Genomic DNA, 26,158 nt, shown 5'->3' with positions numbered 1-26,158 from the left:
CCTAATGGTCAGGGGTCCCTTTACCTTTACCTTAATGAAAGGTTTGCCATGATTTCACCGGTAAGGAAAGGGGAAATTGTTTTTCTAGTAGAAGGATCTTCCACACTTACGATTCCACACCTCTGTAGAAAGTAAGAGCTGCATCCTTCAATCCACTCACTTTTGCATCTGGACCCGCCAGATGATGCAGAAGGATGCCAGCTGGTATAAGCTCAAGCCATCGTTATAAAGTCCTTGCATTTGGATTTTCTAAGGTCTTAACCCAACCAGTTCCTGAAAAGCATAGGTGCCAGTGACCACAGCAGTACAAGGTACAGAAGACGCCTCTCTGTGTTATCTCCATAAAAGTATAACTTTCAAACTGACCCTCCTTTTAATTGAAGCAACCGTGAGTTTGCATTAAATTAATACCACTTTTTCTCTCTCCTTAAGGTAATGGGCACGTCAAGACAAAGGGCAGAGAGAAATAACCTATGTTAAGAAAAGCAGCAGTGGATGATTGCCTGTTTTATAAACACACCACTAATTCAGTTTAGAATTTCCCTTTAGAAGAAAGGAAGCTTTCTAATCAAACAGACTTCATGATGTTGAGAACAGCCATAGATCTGCCAAAGAAAACTACGGGTTGTATGTGCATTCATGTTTCCTGGTTTTCAGTGAAGAAGTAATTTATATTGAACAATGGGGCTTTTTAAAGTGTCTATTAGTCTACCTCTGTTTAAGTGATGTGCTTCCACTGGATTTTTTATTTGCAGTGCAGGAAAGGACCATACCATAGGAGATACAGTAGTTGCCATGGTTGATAATGCATTCCATCTTGACACACATGCATTTATTATTTCAAACGCTTAAATTCTGACTTTGATTCACCGTGGAGCTCAAGGCAGAAGACTTGGGATGTCTGAGTGGTCTTGATGAGCCCCTGACCAGCTTGGCAACGTGGCTGCATTGCACGCCCTCAGAGCATGCTAATCCGTTGATCACACTTTTCTGTATCTGCATCTTGATGACCAGAGTGGAGGGTTGCATCCTGTCTTCTCCAGTCCCTCAGTTTTGAAATTCACAGTTCCTCAAAATAAGCACCCTTTGCCTCATTGAAACAGTTTGAAAACCTTTGCAATTGACTTCAGGGATTGCATCGTGTTAGTATAGTCGTACCTTGGAAGTCGAACGGAATCCGCTCCAGAAGTCCATTCGACTTCCCAAATGTTCGGAAACCAAAGCGCAGCTTCTTATTGGCTGCAGGAAGCTCCTGCAGCCAATTGGAAGCCCCGTCGGACGTTCAGCTTCCAAAAGTAGTTCACAAACCGGAACAGTCATTTCCAGGTTTGTGGTTTTCGGGAGCCAAAACGCTCAAGAACTAAGCTGTTCAAGAAGCAAGGTACGACTGTAATTTCCATTTGTCCCTTTATTAAAGGTAAAGGTACCCCTGACCATTAGGTCCAGTCGCAGACGACTCTGGGCTTGCGGCGCTCATCTCGCTCTATAGGCCGAGGGAGCCAGCGTTAGTCCGCAGACAGCTTCCGGGTCACGTGGCCAGCATGACTAAGCCGCTTCTGGCGAGCCAGAGCAGCGCACGGAAACGCTGTTTACCTTCCCTCCGGAGCGGTACCTATTTATCTACTTGCACTTAGACGTGCTTTCGAACTGCTAGGTTGGCAGGAGCAGGGACTGAACAACGGGAGCTCACCCCGTCGGGGGGATTCGAACCGCCGACCTTCTGATTGGCAAGTCCTAGGCTCTGTCGTTCAGACCACAGTGCCACCCATGTCCCCTGTCCCATCATTAAGGCTGCCTTATTAACTTCCCCCTCAGAAATCTGTGGGAGCTGTCCACTTCTATGGGACAAAGTAAAGCAGCTGTAAATCAATGCCAGTGGGTGGGAACAGCATCTTGGGACAGTTTATATCTCCACTCAGGCCCTGTCTGTTGAAGTTAGTGAACGTCATGGACCATTACGAGGAAAAGCAAACTCTGTCCATTACAGTGGCGAGGCAGTTCATTTGTTTGTAATTCTGAGGAACCCTATTTAAATGAACAAAAACAACAACAACTTTATTATTTATATGCTGCCCATCTGATTGGGTTGCCCCAGCCACTCTAGGCAGCTCCCAAGAAAATATTTAAAACATAATAAAACAGCCATTAAGAACTTCCCTGAATAGGACTACCTTCAGATGTCTTCTAAAAGTTGTGTAGTTCTTTATCTCCTTGACATCTGATGGGAGGATGTTCCACAGGGTGGGTGCCACTACTGAGAAGGCCCCCTGCCTGGTTCCTTGTAACCTCACTTCTCACAGTGAGGGAACTGCCAGAAGGCCCTTGGAGCTGGACTTCAGTGTCTGGGCTGGACGATGAAAGTGGAGACTCTCCTTTAGGTATACTTGGCCGAGGCCATTTAGGGCTTTAAAGGTCAACAGCAACACTTTGTATTGTGCTCAGAAACATACTGGGAGCCAGTGTAGGTCTATCAGGACCTGTGTTATATGATCCCAGTGGTCACTCCCAGTCACCAGTCTAGCTGCCGCATTCTGGATTAGTTGTAGTTTCTGGGTGACATTCAAAGGTAGCCCCACATAGAGCACATTGCAGTAGTCCAAGCAGGAGATAACTAGAGCATGCACCACTCTGGCGAGACAGTTTGCGGGCAGATATGGTCTCAGCCTGCATACCAGATGGAGCTGGTAGACAGTTGTCCTGGACATAGAATTGGCCTGTGCCTCCATGGACAGCTATGAGTCCAAAATGACTCCCAGGCTGCGTACCTGGTCCTTCAGGGTTTTTCAGGACCGGTTTTATATGGTCCCAGTGGCTGCTACCAGTCACCTGTCTAGCTGACGCATTCTGGATGGGTTGAAAGTTTCCAAGTCACCTTCAAAGGTGGGGCTGAAGGGTGGGAAGAGAGGGAAAGGGCTCCTAGATGCTGTGTTCACACAAACTAGCGCTGCCATATGTGCCCAAGGATGGCCTTACTTTCTCCTGAGAAAGTTTCACAGGGCGTATCTGATTTGTGAACTAGCCTGTCTTGCTGTATAGCGTATGCACCCCTGACACACTGGGTGCAGAAGGCAAGATGGAGGCGATCAATATCAATTTGGAAATATTCACTCCACATCTGCAAAGAGTCTCTGTGGCTAAAATAGCGCAGGTTTGGGGAGAATGAGTCACCTTTAATCACCCCCTGCATTGTGCTGACTTTCTCTGAGGTCACAGTAATTTCCCTGTGTGTGGCTTCATTGATAAAAGATTTGACATAATGCGTGGAATAAAGGTAAAATTTATTTGTAATATATATATATCTTTCTGCTTCTGTTCAGAGGAGCAGAAAACTGCACTTCCATTATTACATCCATCAAACCATGATTTCTTACATCCCTTTGTTGTGTGCCCTGAGGCTTTATTTTTATTTCCTTTGTTGTGTGCCCTGTGGCTTTTTTTTTTTTTTAAGAGGAAGAAGTGGAAATTATATAAAGTGGAAATGCAGCTGCTGTATTGTCATGTAATACATAATTTCAGGGAGAAACAACACACGTTACTGCTGCATGCCACTAAAAGTAGTATCATGATATCCATTTCCTCACATCCTTAATGTGCCATTATCTGCCTTTTCCTTTTCCCCACCGGCTGCAGCCAAAGGTGTGGAAATTTATAATGTAATGACATTGCAATATGGACTACATCGGGGTAACTAACTGGTTCATAGGTTGTTGCACTCCAACTCCCATAATCCCTGGCTATTGACCATGCTGGCCGGGGTTGATGGGAGTTGTAGTTCTGCAATGCCTGCTAGACTGTGTTTCCCATTCATTCCCACCCCTGCCCCCGGAGGATAAACAATGTTTAAAAAGATTATTTTTAAATAAACGTGTATTTGGTTTAATGGGAAGAGAAATACATTTTTTCCTATGTTCACTTACCGTGTTAGAGACCTGAACTTGGTTCATTTTTAAGAGATCTATATCTCAGAGGCAGTTTCCTTCGGTTCCTCATGTTTTGCAAGGTAAAAAAAAGTATACAGTGGTACCTTGGTTTACGAACTTAATCCGTTCCAGAAGTCTGTTCTTAAACCAAAGCGTTCTTAAACCAAGGCGTCCTTTCCCATGGCAGCGGGGGACTCAATTTACAAATGGAACAAACTCAACATGTTCTGCTTCCAAGGCAAAGTTCACAAACCAAACCACCTACTTCTGGGTTTGCAGTGTTCTTAATCCAAGTTGTTCATAAACTAGGTAAAGGTAAAGGGACCTCTTACCATTAGGTCCAGTCGCGGACGACTCTGGGGTGGCGGCGCTCATCTCGCTTTACTGGCCGAGGGAGCCGGCGTACAGCTTCCAGGTCATGTGGCCAGCATGACTAAGCCGCTTCTGGCAAACCAGAGCAGCACACGGAAACGCCGTTTACCTTCCTGCCAGAGCGGTACCTATTTATCTACTTGCACTTTGACGTGCTTTCGAATTGCTAGGTTGGCAGGAGCAGGGACAGAGCAACAGGAGCTCACCCCGTCGCGGGGATTCAAACCGCCGACCTTCTGATCGGCAGGCCCTGGGTTCTGTGGTTTAGACAGTGCTACCCACATCCCGTTCATAAACTAAGCTGTTCTTAAACCAAGGTACCACTGTAATGGGCATTATGATTTGGGGTGGGAAAGCAAAGCCTTCTTTTCCCTGTGGTCCCCAGGAACAATGAGCAAGTTTAGGCACATACCCATGACAATAGCATCCCCGGTTATATTCCACCTTCCTCTTTCTGCATCTTATAAATGCAATGAACTACATCCAGGGGCCAGCCATGGACATTTTGCTGCTTGAAGGATAAAGTGGGACCGCCACCAGTACAATATTAAGGGGAAAGCAGCCACTATTGCACCCGACATAAGCAGGCTAGCTTAAGGCGCACACACACAGCTGTGTCCTCCCAGCACCTCTCCAACAACACCTCTCCTTCCCCCAGCATCCTCCACCTGAGGCAAGCAGCTCAGTCTGCCTCATGGTAGGGCTGGCATGCCTGTCAATGAGTAGCATGCTGTAAAGGATTCCCCCAATTCTTTTGTGATCCATGCGACGGTCACCTCCAGACTGGATTATTGTAACTCGCTCTACGTGGGGCTGCCCTTGAGACTGACCCAGAAACTCCAGCGGGTGCAGAATGCCGCAGCGAGACTCCTTATGGGGTCTTCGCTGCGAGACCACATTCATCCGGTGCTATATCAGCTGCACTGGCTCCCGGTGGAGTACAGGATCAGGTTTAAGGTGCTGGTTTTAACCTTTAAAGCCCTATACGGCCTAGGACCCTCGTACCTACGGGACCGCCTCTCCTGGTATGCCCCACAAAGAAACCTACGGTCTGCAAATAAAAACATCCTGAAGGTCCCAGGCCTCAGAGAGGTTAGGCTGGCCTCAACTAGAGCCAGGGCTTTCTCGGCTGCGGCTCCAATCTGGTGGAACGCTCTGTCACAAGAGACTAGGGCCCTGCGGGACCTGACATCTTTCCGCAGGGCCTGCAAGACAGAGTTGTTCCACCAGGCCTTTGGTCAGGGCGCAGCCTGACTCCCTCCTCTGGCAACCTGCACAGAGTTTTGCTTAATGGTTGCCATCAACTTGATTTTAATTAATTTTTATAATGAAATATTTTTAGAATGTTGGTTTATTTGATTGTTTGATTATTTGATTGTTGTTAGCCGCCCTGAGCCCGGCTTCGGCTGGGGAGGGCGGGATATAAATAAAATTTATTATTATTATTATTATTATTATTATTATTATTATTATTATGGGCAAACCACAGGCAGGCATCCCCAAACTCGGCCCTCCAGATGCTTTGGGACTACAACTCCCATCACCCCTAGCTAACAGGACCAGCGGTCAGGGATGATGGGAATTGTAGTCCCAAAGCAGCTGCAGGGCCAAGTTTGGGGATGCCTGACAGAGAATATGACCTCTGGCATCCCCGTCCTATGTAGACCCCTTTTCCTCTCCCTCCCCCCTGTCTTAGGCATTTTGTTAGTTGGGAGATAATAAGCGTTGTTAATTGGGTCGCGTTAAGGGCACGTGATTTACTCTCTTTTTTCCGCTTCAGATTTTTATTTTTTTATTTATTTATTTATTTATTGTGTATAATTTTCATTAAATTTTCTGATTTACAATTCAAAATATTGATTTAAACAACCTTAAAATATCCATGGCTTCCCTTCTTCTCTTTCCATGGTCCATTTTTCAAATCATAAATCCCTGAATATTTTACATAAACTAAACCATTCAGTATTCCATTATTACATCCATCAAAACTTGTTTACACTGTTGAATTTATCCTAATGCTGCCAGGGTTTTCAAGTGTACACAATCCCCCCCCCCATATAGTCAATAAACATTTTCCAATCTTCTTTAAACATATGTTCTTCTTGTTCTCTTATTCTATATGCTAGGTCCGCAACCCAAACCATTCAGCATTCCTTTATTACATTATGATTTACTCTTTTGATGTTCTCTTCCAGTGGCCTGAAAGACTTCAAGCCCATTTGTCCCCTCACAAACCTAAAAACACATGCACCCTTTGTACAGTACCCACGATTTGGACCAGATCTTGATACAAGGAGTCCCCCATCTACTCATTCTTGTAGAGTAGACTTTGCCAAACTGGTTCCCTCCAGATGTTTAGAACTATAACATGCTTCGAACTATACTAGCTGGGAATTATACTCCAAAACATCTCTTGGGCACCGACTTAGTGTTTTCCTGGGCTTTCCTCGACACCTCACTTCCTGTGCGTCTGGTTTGGTGGCCTACCTGAATTTCTTGTTCCTCAGGACAGCATCCAAGATTTAAGGAAGAGGATTACAGTGCTCGATTGCCAGCTGAGAAAATCCGAAACTGCCAAGAAGATGTTTGAGGTGGCAACTGAAAAGCTGCTGCAGTTTGTTGAGGTAAAGGCGCTTTTTGGCAACTTCCTTCTCCCGAAAGAAGCTAGGCGTGCTGATTTATATTCATTTTTTGTTGGGTGTGTGGTTTTGTTGTTTTTTTATATACCTCAGAGCTGACAGTTGGAGCCAAACACAATAAAAGTCAAGAACGAATTCATCATCTGTGGTTTGTGAAGTCCAGATTTAAAACAAACTGCTGTGGCAGGGCCTCTTTAGAAGTAGTAAATCTGTAGCCAGAAATTTTGTGGTGAGCAAAGGAGGGTGTTATTGAAGGACAGCCAGATCATAAACATAGGTAGTGTGGTGTGTTTAAAAGTTACTTAATTACATTAAAGATTTCAAAGGAAAATCTACTGGTAGATCTCTGGGTCGCTTTCAGTGGCTCCATCTCCCAGCTATTTAACAAAAGGAACCAAATGACTTTTCCCCACCCGAATTTGGCTGCTGAAACAAATAAATACAATGAGTGGACTCTTGTGTGAGATGACGCTCAGTCCAGCTCTGATACTGAAAGCCAGTTGAAGGATGTGCTCCGAGGAGCAAAATTATTTAATTATATGCCTTTTGCACCTGACTATGACATGAAGCCCTTGGGTTTCTAGCAATAAAGAAAAGAAAAGTAGACCCAACAAGCCAGAAATCTGCTCGCCACTGGTTTAGATTCAAGCCACAAGTATTATGTAATGTGGGCAGAGACCATAGAATATCAGCTAGAAGCTGAATGCTGCCTAGCTTGTGTTGATGCAGCAGCACCTCTTCCAGGCCCTTGTAGGATCAGGCTACCCATCTTCAAGAAGGCAACTTGAAAATCCAGCAACCATTAGGATGAACAACAACTTTGCTACCAATTCAAGTCAGATGTGAATTTCAGCCAGTAGGGCAAAGGCCATCTTAAGTGCAAGGTACACAAATCTCGATGTTTCACGTTTAGCAACCTATTAAGCAGAGAAAAAGATGATGCTATAGCAAGCTTTCTGAAACGGTATTTCTTGACTATCTGCCAACAGGTTTTGCCGGAAGTGCTGTTGGATACCTCTACTTCATTGACCAATTTAAGGTGAGAAAACCTAAGACTGGTATGTGCCACTGCAGCTTGTTTGGTGAAATTATCCTAAGTACCGTATTTTCCCCTCTATAACACGCAGATTTTTTCTCCTAAAAAGTAAGGGGAAATGTCTGTGCGTGTTATTGAACGAATGTGTGGTCCCTGGAGCTGACAGGCGCGAGTGAAGTCAAAAATCAGGCAAATATCAAATCGTCCGTCCAGAGAAGGGAAGCCTTGAAAAGAGGAAGCTGCTGCTTTCCTGCATTCTGCCTCAGGGTCTTACTGCCCTCCCGCTTCTGTTTCCTTACTGTGTTTGCTCAAACGGCACAAAGAGCAGAGAAAACCCCTCCCCTCCAGGCAAGCAGAGGGGAAAGCAGAGTGTCCTTCCTTCTAATTCCTCTCCGTGCGTCTAGGGACTCGCAGGCAACATGCAGGTGGGAGGGAGAGAGAGAGAGAGAGAGCTGGCTGGCTGGCTTGGGTGGGTGGTTGGGGGGAATTTTTGCCTTCCTTTCCTCCCTCCGGTAAAACCCCTCTCCTGCATTCTTAGCCAGCTGCTTCTCCGCACACCCCTCTCGGTGCTCCTTGTCCCTTCTATGTTTTTCCTTCCCTCCCCACTTAAAACGTGGTTCCAATCACGGATCCACATGGATCCTCAGGATCTTTGCATTGAGTCACCCCAAATTCACCATCAGATCACATAGCAATGATCTGATGCAAAAACAGGGCTGCAGTGGTGCAAAAACGTGGTTACAAAGCACGGATCCACATGGATCCTCAGGATCTTTGCATTGGGCTACCCCAAATTCACCATCAGATCACATAGCAATGATCTGATGCAAAAACAGGGCTGCAATGGTGCAAAAACGTGGTTACAAAGCACGGATCCACATGGATCCTCAGGATCTTTGCATTGGGTCACCCCAAATTCACCATCAGATCACATAGCAATGATCTGATGCAAAAACAGGGCTGCAATGGTGCAAAAACGTGGTCACAAAGCATGGATCCACATGGATCCTCAGGATCTTTGCATTGGGCTACCCCAAACTCACCGTCAAATCACATGTCTGTGGCCGCAACATGAAGCACAAAAATGATACAGCCACTGTTTCATTCAGAATTTTTTCCCCTTGTTTTCCTCCTCTAAAAACTATGTGCGTGTTATGGTCAGGTGCGTGTTATCGAGCGAAAAATACGGTACGTAATAAATCATCATCATCATTTTTAATTTGTATACCGTCTTTCTATCTTACAATACTCAAGGTGGTTTACAAGCTGAAGAAACAAAAAATGTACATCTTATAGCCATCTAATGCAATACAAAAATGTCATAATAACACATAACCTTAAAATAGGCAACCTACATCAAAAAAGTAACATTCAACAACCATTAGAATAGTATAAAATAATAATATCAACATATAAAAGCTAAACAGAAATCCACTCAACAGTTACAAAAAATAATATCTAAACTATAATCAATAAAACAGTGGCAAGCCACAGTACATAAAACAATACAATACACATTGAGAAGCAGAGACGAGAGGGTAGAGCAAGGCAGGTGGAAGGAAGCCTTGCCTGATGGAGTCTCTCCCCTCACAGTTCTTCCTCCAGGGACAGCTCCCTTATGAGGACTCCTAGGGTCGGAGGGTGGGGCAACGCAGGTGGAAAGAGGCCTTGCCTGATGGAGTCTCTCTCCTCACAGTTCTTCCTCCAGGGACAGCTCCCTTATGAGGACTCCTAGGGTCGGAGGGTGGGGCAACGCAGGTGGAAAGAGGCCTTGCCTGATGGAGTCTCTCCCCTCACACTTCTTCCTCCAGGGACAGCTCCCTTATGAGGACTCCTAGGGTCGGAGGGTGGGGCAAGGCAGGTGGAAAGAGGCCTTGCCTGATAGAGTCTCTCCCCTCAATTATTATTTATATTTATATATTTATATTTATATATAAATACAAATACATACTGAAACACTTTCTGAATCTTACAATTACTATTTCTGCTAGTCACCTCTTGTAGCGCTTTCAGTTTGCAGGACTTTTATCATCTTTATTGTGTTAATACTAAGAATGTCCTGTGTGGTAGGACAATTAGTCATGCATTTTTTTTAACCCACAGTAAAATGAGGCTGGGAAACAGTGACTTGCCCACAGCCACACAACTGAGTCTGTAGTAGAGACTTGACCCCAATTCTCAATTTTGAGTCCAACTAACGCCTCTTCCTTTTCAGGAACGTTGGAATTACAAATAAAGCTACCAATTTGGGATCAAAAAACCCCATTAATGACCACTCACCATGTATTAATAGAAATCTAAGAGTTGGAGGAATGCCTGCAGGCAATCTAGTCCAATTCTTTGTTCCATTCCAGGCAGTTCTCCAGCTGGTGGACAAGGTTCTAGCCCAAATGGGATGGGGAGCTGCTAGGCATAGATGACAGGAACCCCAAGTCACTAGCCCCAGTTTTGCAGCCGGTAAGTCAAGCCTAGCAGAATTGAGACCATAGCAAAGGAAGGCGAGACAAAGCAGAAGTCCTTGCCCAAAAGATCAGCAGGGCAAGTAGCACCTTGGAGAGCTCCCAAAGCTGCTTTGGCTGGTTGCTTGACTGTCCCTCAAAAAACCAATCAAACCAGCCCGAGGCTTAAGCAGGACTGCAGCTTCCTCTTAGCAGCTAGGCCCACTCTTGTTGAGTGCATCCTCTACCCTTAAAGGAGCCCAGACAGTTTTAGGAGCAGTGGTATGGTGGCAGCCAGGTTTTTGCTATGAGCTCTGAGCTGGAGTCCGAAGGAAGGCAATATGACCTCTTCAGGCTGGAGGGGAACTGGCATCATGGGTTCTTCCCATGTTAGGACTTCAAGGAAATGAGGGATGTCCAAAGATGGTTGTGAGGGCAAGTCTTCCTTCCAGGGAAGTTGAAGGACATCCTGCACCACTAGCATCTCTCCCAACTTCCAAACCCATGTGTGTCTTTGTAAAGTCAGATTGCAAGATGCCCCCCATCCCCCCTCCTTTCTCACACTTTAAATTGATGTGAGCCGCTTTTGGAGCAAACGTCTGCACCACAGAATAACATAAATGAATAAATTTGCAATGAATAGACCTGTGGCCCTTGGGATGCAAACCATGTGCATGCCACTGGGCTGTGGCCCTTTTTCTCCCCCCCCCAAAAAAAAACACCAACCAGAAGGTTCTAAATAGCCAGCGTTCATCGGATTTAGCTCCCTTTCCTGTTTGCCCTGGTTCCTGCCGAATGGCCGTAGATAATAATAATAATAATAATAATAATAATAATAATAATAATAATAATAATAAATTTTATTTATATCCCGCCCTCCCCAGCCGAAGCTGGGCTCAGGGCGGCTAACAACAATCAAAATAATCCAACATTCTAAAAACATTAATTATAAAATTAATTAAAATTAAATTAAAATCAAATTTATGGCAACCATTAAGCAAAATTCTGTGCAGATTGCCAGAGGAGGGGGTCAGGCTGTGCCCTGACCAAAGGCCTGGTGGAACAGCTCTGTCTTGCAGGCCCTGCAGAAAGATGTCAGGTCCCGCAGGGCCCTAGTCTCTTGTGACAGAGCGTTCCACCAGATTGGAGCCGTGGCCGAGAAAGCCCTGGCTCTAGTTGAGGCCAGCCTAACCTCTCTGTGGCCTGGGATCTTCAGGATGTTTTTATTTGCAGACCGTAAATTTCTCTGTGGGGCATACCAGGAGAGGCGGTCCCGTAGGTACGAGGGTCCTAGGCCGTATAGGGCTTTAAAGGTTAAAACCAGCACCTTAAACCTGATCCTGTACTCCACCGGGAGCCAGTGCAGCTGGTATAGTACCGGATGAATATGATCTCGCAGCGAAGACCCCATAAGGAGTCTGCACCCGCTGGAGTTTCTGGGTCAGTCTCAAGGGCAGCCCCACGTAGAGCGAGTTACAATAATCCAGTCTGGAGGTGACCGTCGCATGGATCACAGTGGCTAGGTCAGGGCGAGAGAGATAAGGAGCCAACTGCTTAGCTTGGCGGAGATGAAAAAATGCCGCCTTTGTTATAGAAACTCATTACAACTCCAAATGCCAGTTGGAAGGGATTCAGCCAAGAGTGAGTGCTTCTAGGGGCCCATTCCAAAGGACCAGAATGTATTCATGTAGTCCGACAGAAGGAATCAATGTCTCTTTGCTTTCTTTATTATTGCTATTGTTATTATATCCCAATGATCTGCCTGGGTTCTATCACATTCTGTGTGGCTTCCATCACATATAGAAACATAATAAAATGTCAAACATTAAAAACTTTCCAATACAGGGCTGCCTTCAGATATCTTCTAAAAGTTGTGTCATTCTTTATCTCCTTGACGTCTGATGGGAGGGCGTTCCACAGGGAGGGCGCCACTACCGAGAAGGTCCTCTGCCTGGTTCCCTGTAACTTCACTTCTCGCAGTGAGGGAACCACCAGAAGGCCCTTGGAGGTGGACCTCAGTGCCTGGGCTGAACCACTGGGGTAGAGACTCTCCTTCAGGTATTCTGGGCCAACACTTTGAATTGTGCTCAGAAGCGTACTCGGAGCATACTTCCATATAATTGCTGCCATTCACTGATACATGGAAAATAGTAAAGCACTGTGCTTGATGACAGTGATGTAAAGCCTGCCCTTCAGTACTCATACTGGGTGGTTTGGCCTTCACACACACACACCATTAGCACTTTCCTAGTTAAAAATAAAAAGCTATGTTGGAGGCTCAGAACAGTGTGTTCTTCTAACTCACACTCTTGACTTCCGTTGCAGCATAGTTATAGCTGAAAATGAGCATGCATTCAATGCCATGTGCAAGAATGCTGCAGCGTTGCAACTATAACATGGCCATTTTGTGTGTGTCTCTTTCAGTGACAGCAAAGCCACATTCTCCTCTAAAACACTCATTGCACGCCTGGGACGGAATGGACGCACTCTGCCAGCATCTCTTGCAGCAGAAGCTAAGGAACTTACTAAATCTGTCCGTGCCATTCTAGAAGCAGACTGTAAGTCTTAAATGTTTTTCCCCCATCTCTCTCTCTCTAAAGAAAAATGTTTGGCTAATTGTGGGTTGTGCCATGCATCCAGTGTGCGGTTTGTCAAAAGGAAAAGAAAATAGCAATCAGTGAGGTGTTCAAAGGGTGAAAATAAATATAGCAATTCAGGTAGTTCTAGTATTTATGCTTCAGAATTAAGAATTTGGTTATTGAAATAGAAAACTGCTGATATGGAATGCAAACACCCCTGTTCCATAATTGTGCCTATTCTAGGGAGCAGTATTGTTCAACGCATGCAAAGCAAGTGAAAGGCAAAAGGTTGAGAAGAGCAGTTTGTGATGAAAATGTTATATTATATAGAGCTTTCTGAACTGGTCAGATGATGGTGGCTTCATAATTAGCAGTGACTAAAGCTACATGGAACATCTCTGCAGTTGTCCTTGTCCTTGGAACTTGAAGTGTGGATGGTATGGTTATTAGGCCATTGTCAAACTTCCTGTCTTCTGTTTCCTTGAAGCAGAGGTGTGATCTTGAGTGAACGTAAACAGCAAATTGAGGCAAAAGAAATGTGTTTTTGAGATACGCAGTGCAGTCTGAAATTGGTCACCTGGTAAAAGGTAAAGGTAAAGGGACCCCTGACCATTAGGTCCAGTCATGGCCGACTCTGGGGTTGCGGCACTCATCTCGCTTTACTAGCCGAGGGAGCCAGCGTACATCTTCCGGGTCATGTGGCCAGCATGACTAAGCCGCTTCTGGTGAACCAGAGCAGCGCACGGAAACGCCGTTTACCTTCCCGCCGGAGCGGTACCTATTTATCTACTTGAACTTTGACGTGCTTTCAAACTGCTAGGTTGGCAGGAGCAGGGACTGAGCAACGGGAGCTCACCCCGTCGTGGGGATTTGAACCGCCAACCTTCTGATCGGCAAGTCCTAGGCTCTGTGGCTCTGTGGTTTAACCCATAGCTTTTGTAGACTAGTGCCCATTTCCCATAATCTTCTGTCTACCCTCTCTTGTATGGACTAAGACATTTGAAAAGTTGATGCTTGTATATAAAGTCTCTATAGCCACATTTTCCCCCCTCCCAGGAAACAAAATCCAGTGTCTTCCCTTGGGTGTGGGAAGCAGCTTATTTGCAGGCTTCTCATTGCTAGGTGCGTGAGCTTCGGTTTAAGCTACGTTGCCATAGCTTCCGTAGCTTTGTTTAACAAGCTAGACCAAATTAAGAGGTAAGGGAGAGAATGGGAATGTCTAACGGATAAGTAGTGCTCTTACCACAAGAGGCAGTAAGAATAGCAGGAGCCACGGCAGTATTCTGGAAGCGGTTATCATTGCTCATAACTCTGTGATATTCAGAAACACTGTTGTTCAAAAACAGGGGTGGGCAACCTTTCCACGAGTCCCACAACTCCGTCAGGGTTGGGCTTGGATTGATGGGGTCAGATGGAGGAGGAATAGGAAGAAATGAGGGCAGGGGGCTGGAGGGTAGGAACCAGGGTTAGAGGAAAGGTGGTCTGCCCTCTCCAGTGTGAGAGCCAGTGTGGTGCAGTGGTTAAGAGCAGTGGACTCGTAATCTGGTGAACCGGGTTTGCGTCCCCGCTCCTCCACATGCAGCTGCTGGGTGACCTTGGGCTAGTCACACTTCTTTGAAGTCTCTCAGCCCCACTCACCTCACAGAGTGTTTGTTGTGGGGGAGGAAGGGAAAGGAGATGGTTAGCCGCTTTGAGACTCCTTAGGGTAGTGGTAAAGCGGGATATCAAATCCAAACTCTTCTTCTTCTTCTCCACCCTGACTTCCCTGCTTTGGAGAGGGAAGCAGAGATACCAGCTCTCGCCTCCAGTCCTTCTGCAGATCAGATAACAGCTCCTGACCACAATTCCTCAAGGACCGCCTCTTTCCATATGAACCTACCTGGACCCTGAGATCATTTTCTGAGGCCCTCCTCCTCCTTGAGAGGTCAGGAGGGTGGCAACACAAGAATGGGGCCTTCTATGCCGTGGCTCCCCATTTGTGGAATGCTCTCCCCAAGGAAGTTCGCCTGGCACCTTCATTATACACCTTTATACACCTGGTTCCTTTTTAACCAGGCATTTGGTTGACCTGATCAACATCCTATACCCTTTTAAAATGTGGCTCTTTTGGGGGGGGTGTTACAGTGGACGCTTGGGTTGCGACTGTGATCCATGCAGGATGCACGTTCACAACCTGTAGTGTTCGCAACCTGCAGCGGCGCATCTGCACACGCACGGGTTGCAATTCGGCACTTCTGCACATGCTCAAAGCGCGATTTAGCGCTTCTGCGCATACGTGACAGCCAAAACCTGGAAGTAACCCGTTGCGGTACTTCCAGGTTTCGGCGGTCCGTAACCCAAAAAAACAGAACCTGAAGCATCTGTAACCCAAGGTATGACTGTATTGGGTTATTGTTTTGATTTTGATTTTATATATTGTGATCTTTTCTGTGAACTGCCCTGAGACCTCCAGGTGTAGGGTGGTATATAAATTCAATCAATCAATCAATCAATCACCTCAGTGAGAACTGGGAGAGGGTCTTGATCAGTTGAGGGGGAGAGACTGAACATCTGGCAGCAATGACTGTACTAGAGGGCATGGTCATGTCACCCAGAACCAGGCATCTCATTTGCAGATGGGGACAGCCCCCACCCTGATGGAGTTCACACTTGTAAGTCCAACATTCCCACAAGGGGAGAGAGTCTCACAAGTGAGCCACCCCATGCCATTGTTAAAAGTTTGGCAGGGGCGTGGAGAAACTTGTTGGGACACTTTGGTTACTTCTGCCCAGTTCTGAATTACCGTATTTTTCGCTTTATAAGACGCACCAGGCACCTAGTTTTTGGAGGAGGAAAACAAGAAAAAAAATATTCTGAATCCCAGAAGCCAGAACAGCAAGAGGGATCGCTGCGCAGCAATCCCACTTGCTGTTCTGGCTTCTGGGAAAAGCCCCCAAGAGCCGCGCTCCCTTTAAAGAGTGCACAGAGCGTATGTGCAGCTCTTGGGGGCTTTTCCCCGAGGAGGGAGAAGGGACTGATGGGCTGCCCTTCTCCCTCCATGGGGAAAAGCCCCCAAGAGCCGCACACACACTCCACACGGCTCTTTAAAGGGAGCGCTGAGCAGAGCCTCCCGCTTTCATTCACCCCATAAGATGCACACACATTTCCCCTTACTTTTTAGGAGGGAAAAAATGCGTCTTATGGAGCGAAAAATACGGTACTTGCCCTGCTCCCGAATTTCTGAATCGTGAGTGTGTCTATTGCCGAGCCTGTGCCATTACTTTCCTTAACAAAGGTCTCTTATGTGACAGGCAAGAGGCTGTCTGTGTGTTTTGGGTGGGAACCAGGACACAACCTGCTTGTGGCCTGTCCAGATATTTTTGGACTTCAGCTCCCAACATTGGCTGTGCTGATGGGAGCTGGGAATCTAACAACATCTCGACGGCCACAGGTTGCCAACCCCTGTTCTAAAGAGGGAGGGGAAAGTGAAACATGACGAATTAATATTTCTCTGAAAAACAAAGCAAAGCCGCACACAATTTTAATGAAGTGTACACTTAACAATAAACATTTCACTTAAGCAGGTGCATAAAAATAGAATATCCTCTGCTGTCCAACTCTTCTGCTAGCTGATGCTATTTTGCACTGGCAGTTAGGAAGGCAGCAGGCATAGATTGCAATGGTTTAAAAATAATATTTTTTAAAGCCTGCTTCAAAAAAATAAAAATAAAACCAGCCTTCCACCCTCCCGAAATCTGAGTTTTCCAACCAAAACTGGGGAACACTGGCAAATGTTGGTTGAAGGTATTTCGATGGAATGAAATCAATTATTGTTACCTTTAATGTCTCTTTAACGTTTCCCCTACAATTTAGCTGTTACAGATGTTGTTCTGAGAATTGTGGCCCATTCTTGGTTCTAGCTGTTCACGAGTCGCTCAGCATTTGAGGCAGCTGTAGTGGCAGCATTTCTGGAGAGAGAAGTGTATAATTTGCCTTTTCAATTAGCTCCTCCCCCCCCCAACCAATCTGTACTAAAGTCATAATAGTAATTATCCGTTTGCTTTAAGTTGGGAGAGAATAGTTAATTGCACTCATATTCTAGAGTCAACTGAGAGAAATAATAGTTGACCTCGATTATGCAAGCAGGATGAGTTTCCCAACTCGCTGAAGGACATATGCGATAGCAAAAGGTTTACAGGAGACTGATAATTCTGCCAAAAAAGGTAAATTCTATATAATACAATCCCTTTAAAAACTTGGTTAAAGCAAGATGCAGGCCAACTGGTACTTCCATAAGAAAAAATAACTGAATATTTCTTAATACAGTGGTACCTTGGTTCTCAAACGCCTTGGTACTCAAACAACTTGGAACCCAAACACTGCAAACCCGGAAGTTAGTGTTCCAATTTGCGAACCTTTTTCGGAAGCCAAACGTGCTCCATTTTGAGTGTTACACTTCTGATTTGAGTGCCACACTTCCGTTTTGAGTGTTACACTGAGGTTTGTCTGTTCTTGCTAATTATTTTGCGTTTTTGTTTTTGTGGCACTTTTTGTTGTTTTTATGACTGTGTGGAACACAGTTCAGCTACTGATTGATTGATTGATTGTGTGACTGTAGTACATTATTGCTTTCATTTTATGGATCAGTGGTCTCGTTAGATAGTAAAATTCATGTTAAATTGCTGTTTTAGGGGTTTTTAAAAGTCTGGAATGGATTAATCCATTTTGCATTACTTTCTATGGGAAAGCATGCCTTGGTTTTGGAACGCTTTGGTTTTGGAACGGACTTCCGGAATGGATTAAGTTTGAGAACCAAGGTACCACTGTATACTAGTCACTTTAGGCCAGATTCTTATGTCCCTTTTCAACATGGCAAAGTCGTGATTGCTAGGTGATGTACCAAGATCTAGACACCAGTTTTCATAGTTCTACCTCCACAGATAATTTTTTAATTAGTCCAGAAGCTCCCAGAAAGAGCCCAAGTCCGTTGAATCTGCTTTGAAGAACACCCTGATTCTCTCTACAGTGGTTCACTTCACTTTAGAATTAATCCGAACCAAATACACACCAGTAAAATGCACTCAAGTTAAATCTGGAATGTGATACCTGCAGAAACCTCTGTAGCTGTGGTGGTGGAAAAGGAGATGGACTCTACAACGTTCTGAGTCCTTGCAGATTTAGCTGTGCATGCAGATTCAATGCACTCCAAAGCCTCAATAGCTAATATGATGGATCATAAGGGAAAATACATTCCCTCAAGACTGCATAAAGCTTCAGTTATCAGAGATTCTGGAAGAATATGATGTTTACGCAATATTCAGTGCACCTTTTGTTTTCGTTGTGACCTTGCTGAAATTTTCAACGTCACTAGCAGCTGGGTGGAAGAAAGCTGCAAATCCTTTTACAATACAACAGCAAGGCCAGGAAATTTGCTTTGAAGCATCCACTGGCAAAATTGTTGAAAGGCTGATGTCTTACACTCAAGAATAGGAAGTGAATAGCATGGCTGCTAACTTTCAATGCCAGAGTGGCTAACAGAGGAAATAATATACCTTCTTCCCTGGATACAATCCAACCCTCACTCATTACGATCCATACTCAGAATATTACATCATGAAATTAAGACAGCCGTGATTCAACAGATGTATTTTCATATGAGACTGATGGGAAGATAGAGTGGTACCTCTAGTTGCAGACTTAATCCATTTCGGGGTGCTGTTTGCACCTTGAAAAGTCCGCAACTAGAGCACCTCTTCTGCACATGTGCATGGCGCGATTGAGCGCTTCTGCGCGTGGTGAACCCAGAAGTAAAAAGTTCCAGGTTTGCCGCGTTAGTAAGCTGAAAGTCCGTAATGAGAGCATAACGCAACTAGAGGTACCACTGTACCAGTATTGGCCCCTTACACTCATAAGTAGCATCTCTGCATATAAAAAGTAGAGGATAATTTGCCCAGCCTACTCCAAAATCCTGATCCCTGAAAGGCGATTCTGCACTGAAACCATGTCATAAGGCTTTGAGGTGAGCTCTTGGTACTCTTCCTGAAGGAGCGTCTCCACCCCCATCGTTCTGCCCAGACACTGAGGTCCAGCGCCGAGGGCCTTCTGGCGGTTCCCTCATTGCGAGAAGCAAAGCTACAGGGAACCAGGCAGAGGGCCTTCTCGGTGGTGGCACCCGCCCTGTGGAACACCCTTCCACCAGATGTCAAAGCGATAAACAACTACCTGACATTCAGAAGACATCTTAAGGCAGCCCTGTTCAGGGAAGTTTTTAATGTGTGATATTTTAGTGTATTTTTGGTTTCTGTGGAAGCCGCCCAGAGTGGCTGGGGAAACCCAGCCAGATGGGCGGGGTTCAAATAAATTATTATTATTATTATTATTATTATTATTATTATTATTATTATTATTATTCCATGGCTCCAAATCTGCAGATCTATCCTAAGGCACCAAGCGCTCTTCTATATTTGTGGATTTGGCTCTTCCCTCTATATAGCTTGCTCCCTGTGTAAGTTGTGACAGAAGGGAAAACTAAAGGTGTGTTCACACAATCACAGTTTTCATGCAAGTTGTTTCCTTGCAGTCTCTTCCTAGTGGTCATATGCCCCATAATTTATTTAAAATAATAATCCTGCACTGCCATGACTAGGCAACCAAACGGAACTCATTGTTAAAACCAGACTCTCTGTGAATTTTCATTGTGGTGTGGCAGCAGAAAGACACCTTAAATTGGAAAATAACAATATATAAATTCACCCTAGACACTTTCTTGTTAGGATGGCCATCTGAACAGCTTGCTAAACATGCTTGGACTACTGCAATGCACTCTACGTGGGGCTACCTTTGAAGGTGACTCGGAAACTACAACTAATCCAGAATGCGGCAGCTAGGCTGGTGACTGGGGGCGGCCGCCGAGACCATATAACACCGGTCTTGAAAGACCTACATTGGCTCCCAGTACATTTCCGAGCACAATTCAAAGTGTTGGTGCTGACCTTTAAAGCCCTAAACGGCCTCGGTCCAGTATACCTGAAGGAGCGTCTCCACCCCCATCATTCTGCCCGGACGCTGAGGTCCAGCGCCGAGGGCCTTCTGGCGGTTCCCTCATTGCGAGAAGCAAAGCTACAGGGAACCAGGCAGAGGGCCTTCTCGGTAGTGGCGCCTGCCCTGTGGAACACCCTTCCAGCAGATGTCAAAGCGATAAACAACTACCTGACATTCAGAAGACATCTTAAGGCAGCCCTGTTCAGGGAAGTTTTTAACGTGTGATATTTTACTGTATTTTTGGTTTCTGTGGAAGCCGCCCAGAGTGGCTGGGGAGGCCCAGCCAGATGGGCGGGGTATAAATAATAAATTATTATTATTATTATTATTATTATTATTATTATTATTATTATGTTCTGTGTTCAGAACTGATTGTCAGGCGCTGACTCGATTCGTTTTCTAGGCAGGAAGCAAAATATAATGGGAGTTATAATACCTTTCAGTAACAGCACTTTCTGGACATACTCCTGTAATTTTCTTATCCTTCAGAATTACTATACTTTAATCTTTGGTGGTTTAGGTTCAGTGTAGATCATATGCAATACTGAAACAAGTATGTGAACTTTGAAGGTGCTGAATACACCAGGTAGCTCATTTGGTTAGAGCCTGGTGCTGATATTACTAAGGTTGCAGGTTTGATTCCCCTTATAGGACAGCTGCATACTCCTTCATTGAGGGGGGTTGGACTAGATGATCCTCAGGGTCCCGTCCAACTCTGTGATTCTATGTGACTGCCTCCTTGAGGGCTAGGGCCGTCCCTGCTGTCCTAAAGGCGGCAGTGGTCAAACCTCTGTTGAAGAAGGCAAATGCATGGTTCCTTTAGTGTGAAAAAAATTACTGCCCTGTTTGGGGGCAGGACAGTGGAGCGAGTGGTGGCTGGACAACTCCAGGCAGCGTTGGGTGATACGCACATTTTTCCATAGTCAATGGATGGGAAGAACACGGCCCTACCAGATTCCCTAGACCTCTTAGCAACATTCAGTATTTTTATTGAAATTCTATACAGTGGTACCTTGGGTTAAGAACTTAGTTCATTCCGGAGGTCCGTTCTTAACCTGAAACTGTTCTTAACCTGAAGCACCACTTTAGCTAATGGGGCCTCCTGCTGCTGCCGCGCCACCGCCGCACGATTTCTGTTCTCATCCTGAAGCAAAGTTCTTAAACCAAGGTACTATTTCTGGGTTAGTGGAGTCTGTAACCTGAAGCATCTGTAACCTGAAGCGTCTGTAACCCGAGGTACCACTGTACCGTCCTACACCCGGAGGTCTCAGGGTGGTTCATAGAAAAGATCACAATATATAAAATCAAAATAAAAGCAATAACACAATAGGTAAAGGTAAAGGGACCCATGACCGTTAGATCCAGTTGTGACTGACTCTGGGGTTGCGGCGCTCATCTCGCTTTACTGGCCAAGGGAGCCGGCGTACAGCTTCCGGGTCATGTGGCCGGCATGACTAAGCCGCTTCTGGCGAACCAGAGCAGCGCATGGAAACACCGTTTACCTTCCCGCCGGAGCGGTACCTTTTTATCTACTTGCACTTTGACGTGCTTTCAAACTGCTAGGTTGGCAGGAGCAGGAACTGAGCAACGGGAGCTTACCCCGTGGCAGGGATTCGAAGTGCCAACCTTCTGATTGGCAAACCCACAGCGCCACCCATGTCCCAGAATAACCCAGTAACACCTCCCAAAAAGAGACTCATTTTTAAAGTGTATAGGATGTTGATCAGGTCAACCAAAGGCCTGGTTAAAAAGGAGCGTTTTTGCCTGGTGCCTAAAGGTGTGTAATGAAGGTGCCAGGCAAACGTCCCTGGGGAGAGCATTCCACAGATGGGGAGCCACTGCAGAGAAGGCCCGTTCTCGTGTTGCCACCCTCTGGACCTCTCATGGAGGATGCACACGAAGGAGGGCCTCAGAAGATGATCTCATGGTCTGGGTAGCTTGATATGGAAAGAGGCGGTCCTGGAGGTATTGCAGTCCTGAGCCGTTTCATGCTTTATAGGTCAAAACCAGCACTTTGAATTGGGCCCAGAAACTAATTGGTAGGCAGTGCAGTTGGACCAGGATCGGTGTAATATGCTCAAACCGCCTTGCTCTGATGAGCGACCTGGCCGCTCACGTCTGCACTGGCATCAATGGTGGTATCTTCTGGATCAGCTGTGCTACCTTTAGGAGACATGGTGCTATGGTTTCTCCACTTCAGACGGGGGAATGTTTCAAAAGGTGGTGCTAGGGGGCTTCTGTTCCATCTGTTCCATCTCATTGCCAGGGTCGAAGAATCTGGTGTGCATCCACTCAGCTATGTTAGATCTCGTGATGTCTAATCCGCGAACATGACCTTTCTTGTCCCTTCAGGGTTCTGATGCATGTCTCATCCACTCAAGCAATATGGCAAAGTCCATGTTGATCCTATGGTAGTCTGTACGTCAGACCTGTGCTGGGTGAGATATTCTGGAGTTAGCACAAGCGCCATAGCTAATAATAGAAACCTGATCTCTTTTCCGTGCATTGCTTTCTGCATTCTTGCAGAAACTCACAGGTAGATGTGTCCTTGTGTGCTGCTGGTTACAAAAAGGTGAAAGGTAAAGGACCCCTGGATGGTTAAGTGCAGTAAAAGGCGAATATGGGGTTGCGGCACTCATCTCGCTTTCAGGCTGAGGGAGCCATTGTTAGACCACAGCGCCACCTTCTCGCCTAAAAGCAGAGTTATCAGACTGAAGTGCGGGTGGCGCTGTGGTCTAAACCACTGAACCACTTGGGCTTGCTGATCAGAAGGTTGGTGGTTCAAATTCCTGCAACAGGGTGAGCTCCCATTGCTCTGTCCCAGCTGCTGTCAACCTCACAGTTCGAAAGCACACCAGCGCAAGTAGATAAATAGGTACCGCTGCAGCAGGAAGGTAAACAGCGTTTCTGTGCGCTCTGGCTTCCATCGCGGTGTCCCATTGCGCCAGAAGCGGTTTAGTCATTCTGGCCACATGACCCGGAAAGCTTTCTGTGGACAAACGCTGGCTTCCTCGGCCTGAAGCGAGACGAGCACTGCAACCCCATAGTCGCCTTTGACTAGATTTAACCGTCCAGGGGTCCTTTACCTTACCTGCAGGTTACAGCATTGGGTCTCAGCAGATGGTCTGCAATTCATAATATGATTTCAAGGCAAGAAGCTGATTTTCAGGGGTTGTGTCAATGTAAGTCCAACTTGGATTGGTACGTTTTCTCAGAGATAAAAAGAAGCAGCTCCTCAAGATAGAATTCTGAATGATTAATTGGAGGAGGCTTCTAAAGCAGCCCCAATGAAAAATGGCTAAGCGTCAATTGAGCGCCTTCGCTTATCAGATATGGGACTGGTTTCCTTATTCTGTGTACACAGAAATATATAAAGAATGTGTTCAAATGTTGCCAGGTTTTCACAACATGTCAGCAAAGCTTGGATCACAGGAGCAGAGATACATTATGACAGGCTAATTTGATTTGTTATCCCAGCTTCTGATTGCACACATACACACACACACACTCATATATATGCAACATGTTGCATCACTGGAAAGCAATAGAGAATTCCATCAGCAGCTCACACTTTTCCATAGTCAATAAAGGTAAAGGGACCCCTGACCATTAGGTCCAGTCGTGACTGACTCTGGGGTTGCGGCGCTCATCTTGCTTTATTGGCCAAGGGAGACGGCGTACAGCTTCTGGGTGATGTGGCCAGCATGACTAAGCTGCTTCTGGTGAACCAGAGCAGCGCATGGAAACGCCGTTTACCTTCCCGCCGGAGCGGTACCTATTTATCTACTTGCACTTTGACGTGCTTTCGAACTGCTAGGTTGGCAGGAGCGGGGACCGAGCAACGGGAGCTCACCCCGTCGCAGGGATTCGAACCGCTGACCTTCTGATTGGCAAGTCCTAGGCTCTGTGGTTTAACCCACAGTGCCAATAGCTCTTGACTATTTAGGAACAAAGATTCTGTTTGAGATGAGGAGGGCGATGGAGGGAATGCAGATGGAAATGTTCTGCCACGTTCAATTACTTCCAGCAGGCTGCGCGAGAAGTCATGCAAAAGAAACCTTTAGTCCTAAATGCAGCTGAAGACTAACATCTGGTTGTGTCGACTGTAATAGGTAGGAATTGGTTAGAAAGCTCTCGGGCCAGAGGGTGGATCCATTTTCTGAACCTGGAAGTTAAAAATAGCTGCGCAGAGAAGGATTTAAAGATTGAGCATCATCCCTCTGGGTTCATACTGACTTGGGAAACATTCCAAATATATGTACAAGCTCAGCTGAGCCTGAATCTGAGATTAAAGAATTAAAGCATCCCAAGCTTTTTTGCAGAGTGATGGGGGAATCACCGTGAAGCAGAGTTTGTAGTAAAACATCTCGGCCTTTAAGAGTGCATGTCTATACACATCAGTGTGGAAGTTAGCTCTGTTGAGTTCAATGGGGTATACTTATAAATAAATAATTTGTATTATTTACAGTATATGCCTCCGATCTGACTGGGTTGCCCCAGCCACTCTGGGTGTTGTTTATTTCCTTGACATCTGATGGGAGGGCGTTCCACAGGGCGGGCGCCACTACCGAGAAGGCCCTCTGCCTGGTTCCCTGTAACTTCACTTCTCGCAGTGAGGAGGCCCTCAGAGCTGGACCTCAGATATAAATCCTACTTATATCCCACCTTTTTTCCGGGTGGGATTCAACACGAATTAAAACACAACAGATAAAATACAAAAAGCTAAAAACTTATGAAAGGTAAGCATCGAACAGTAATTAAACTCTACAGAATTAAAACAGTATGAAAAAAACCAAATCTATGAAAATACAGATAATAAAAAACATCAAAGCACTATTAAAGCACTTTCTCTGTATTTTATTTTCTCTGTATTTCCCAGAGACCTGTCAGAATAAGAGCCTTCACTTAACGATACATAAAAAGTATATATTTTTAGGATCCATAAGCGTGTGTAGGATTGCCTGGACAAATTAATCCAGTGTAGAAAAGGTTACTAAGCCCTATATCCTTTGAAAGGACAAGCCAGGATCAAGGTGCTACCACAAAGAATCGCTAAGTGTTTTTGGGCAGGTTTTCTCATTAAATTCTCCCTCATTCCAGTAGTTGCTGTTCCACCTTTCCAAGTGAGAGCTCAGATCAGGTTGAGACATCCCCACTACCTGCTAATGAATCTGATTATTCATCAGCAGAATCTTCTAACACCCTTTGTTATTGTTGGTCACAGCTGTCCTAAATACTGACATGGGAAAGCCATTTCCCCTTCCCCTGGAGATGACATTGCTGGCTGGGAGCAAGCCCTCCCCACACACACGGGACAGGATAGCCCCTGCGCCGTTGGTTGGTCCTCGGCCACGTCATCCTTAGACCGTACAATCCGGATGGTCCGGGGGCGTGGCACGGGCTATTTAAAGTACCCGCGGCCAGAAAATACTCTCTAAATTTATCTGGCAAGGGAAAAGGCCCAGAATCAGATTTAAACTACTCACAGATCAAAGAGATAGGGGAGGATTTGCAGTTCCAAATTTAAAGTTGTATTATGAAGCCTCGTGTCTTTGTTGGGTCAAAGATTGGATTGTTATTAAAAATAAAGACTTGTTAGATTTAGAAGGATTTAATATAAGATTTGGTTGGCACTCTTACCTATGGCGTAACAAGGGAAAGGTTCATAAAGGATTTTCTAACCACATTTTTAGAGGACCACTGCTGGAAGTGTGGGAAAGAAACAAAAAATTATTGGAACAGAAGACCCCTTGGTGGCTATTGCCAATTGATATCCTGACAATAAAAAAAAATAAACATCGAAGGAGAAAGATGGACATATGAAGACCTACTAGTAAAAACAGAGACTGGTTGGAGGATTAGGCCTTATGAAGAAATAAAGAACAAATTGACAGGATGGATCCAATTTTACCAAATTAATTCTATATGGTCTGAGGATAAAAAGAATGGGATAAGTGAGAAAAAATCTAGATTTCAGATTGAAATACTAGAAAGTAAAACAAAACTCCTATCGAAAATGTATAGCCTGTTACTTGAATGGCACACCAAAGATGAAGAAGTAAAGGAGGTAATGATCAGATGGGCAATGGACCTCGGACATAACATAGAGTTTGATAAATGGAAGGCATTATGGAATAAAGGTATGAGATTCTCG

At 45.4% G+C, this 26,158-nt stretch overlaps 1 protein-coding gene across 2 annotated transcripts in view; it reads left to right on the top strand.

The window, feature by feature from the left end:
- STXBP4 (syntaxin binding protein 4) overlaps positions 1–26,158 on the top strand; it is a 151,652-nt gene that overhangs the window by 58,250 nt on the left and 67,244 nt on the right. For both annotated transcript variants that reach the window (XM_083598760.1, XM_083598761.1), the window contains exons 14-16: positions 6,800–6,916; positions 7,921–7,970; positions 12,830–12,963. In XM_083598760.1, the coding sequence (XP_083454886.1) occupies positions 6,800–6,916; positions 7,921–7,970; positions 12,830–12,963 (301 nt within the window). The remainder of the gene's footprint in view (positions 1–6,799; positions 6,917–7,920; positions 7,971–12,829; positions 12,964–26,158) is intronic.

This window comes from Podarcis filfolensis (assembly GCF_964270895.1).
Source record: "Podarcis filfolensis genome assembly, chromosome: 2".
Taxonomy (NCBI): domain Eukaryota; kingdom Metazoa; phylum Chordata; class Lepidosauria; order Squamata; family Lacertidae; genus Podarcis; species Podarcis filfolensis.
Note: the sequence above shows the minus strand (reverse complement) of the source record. Positions and strands in the feature narration are given on the sequence as shown.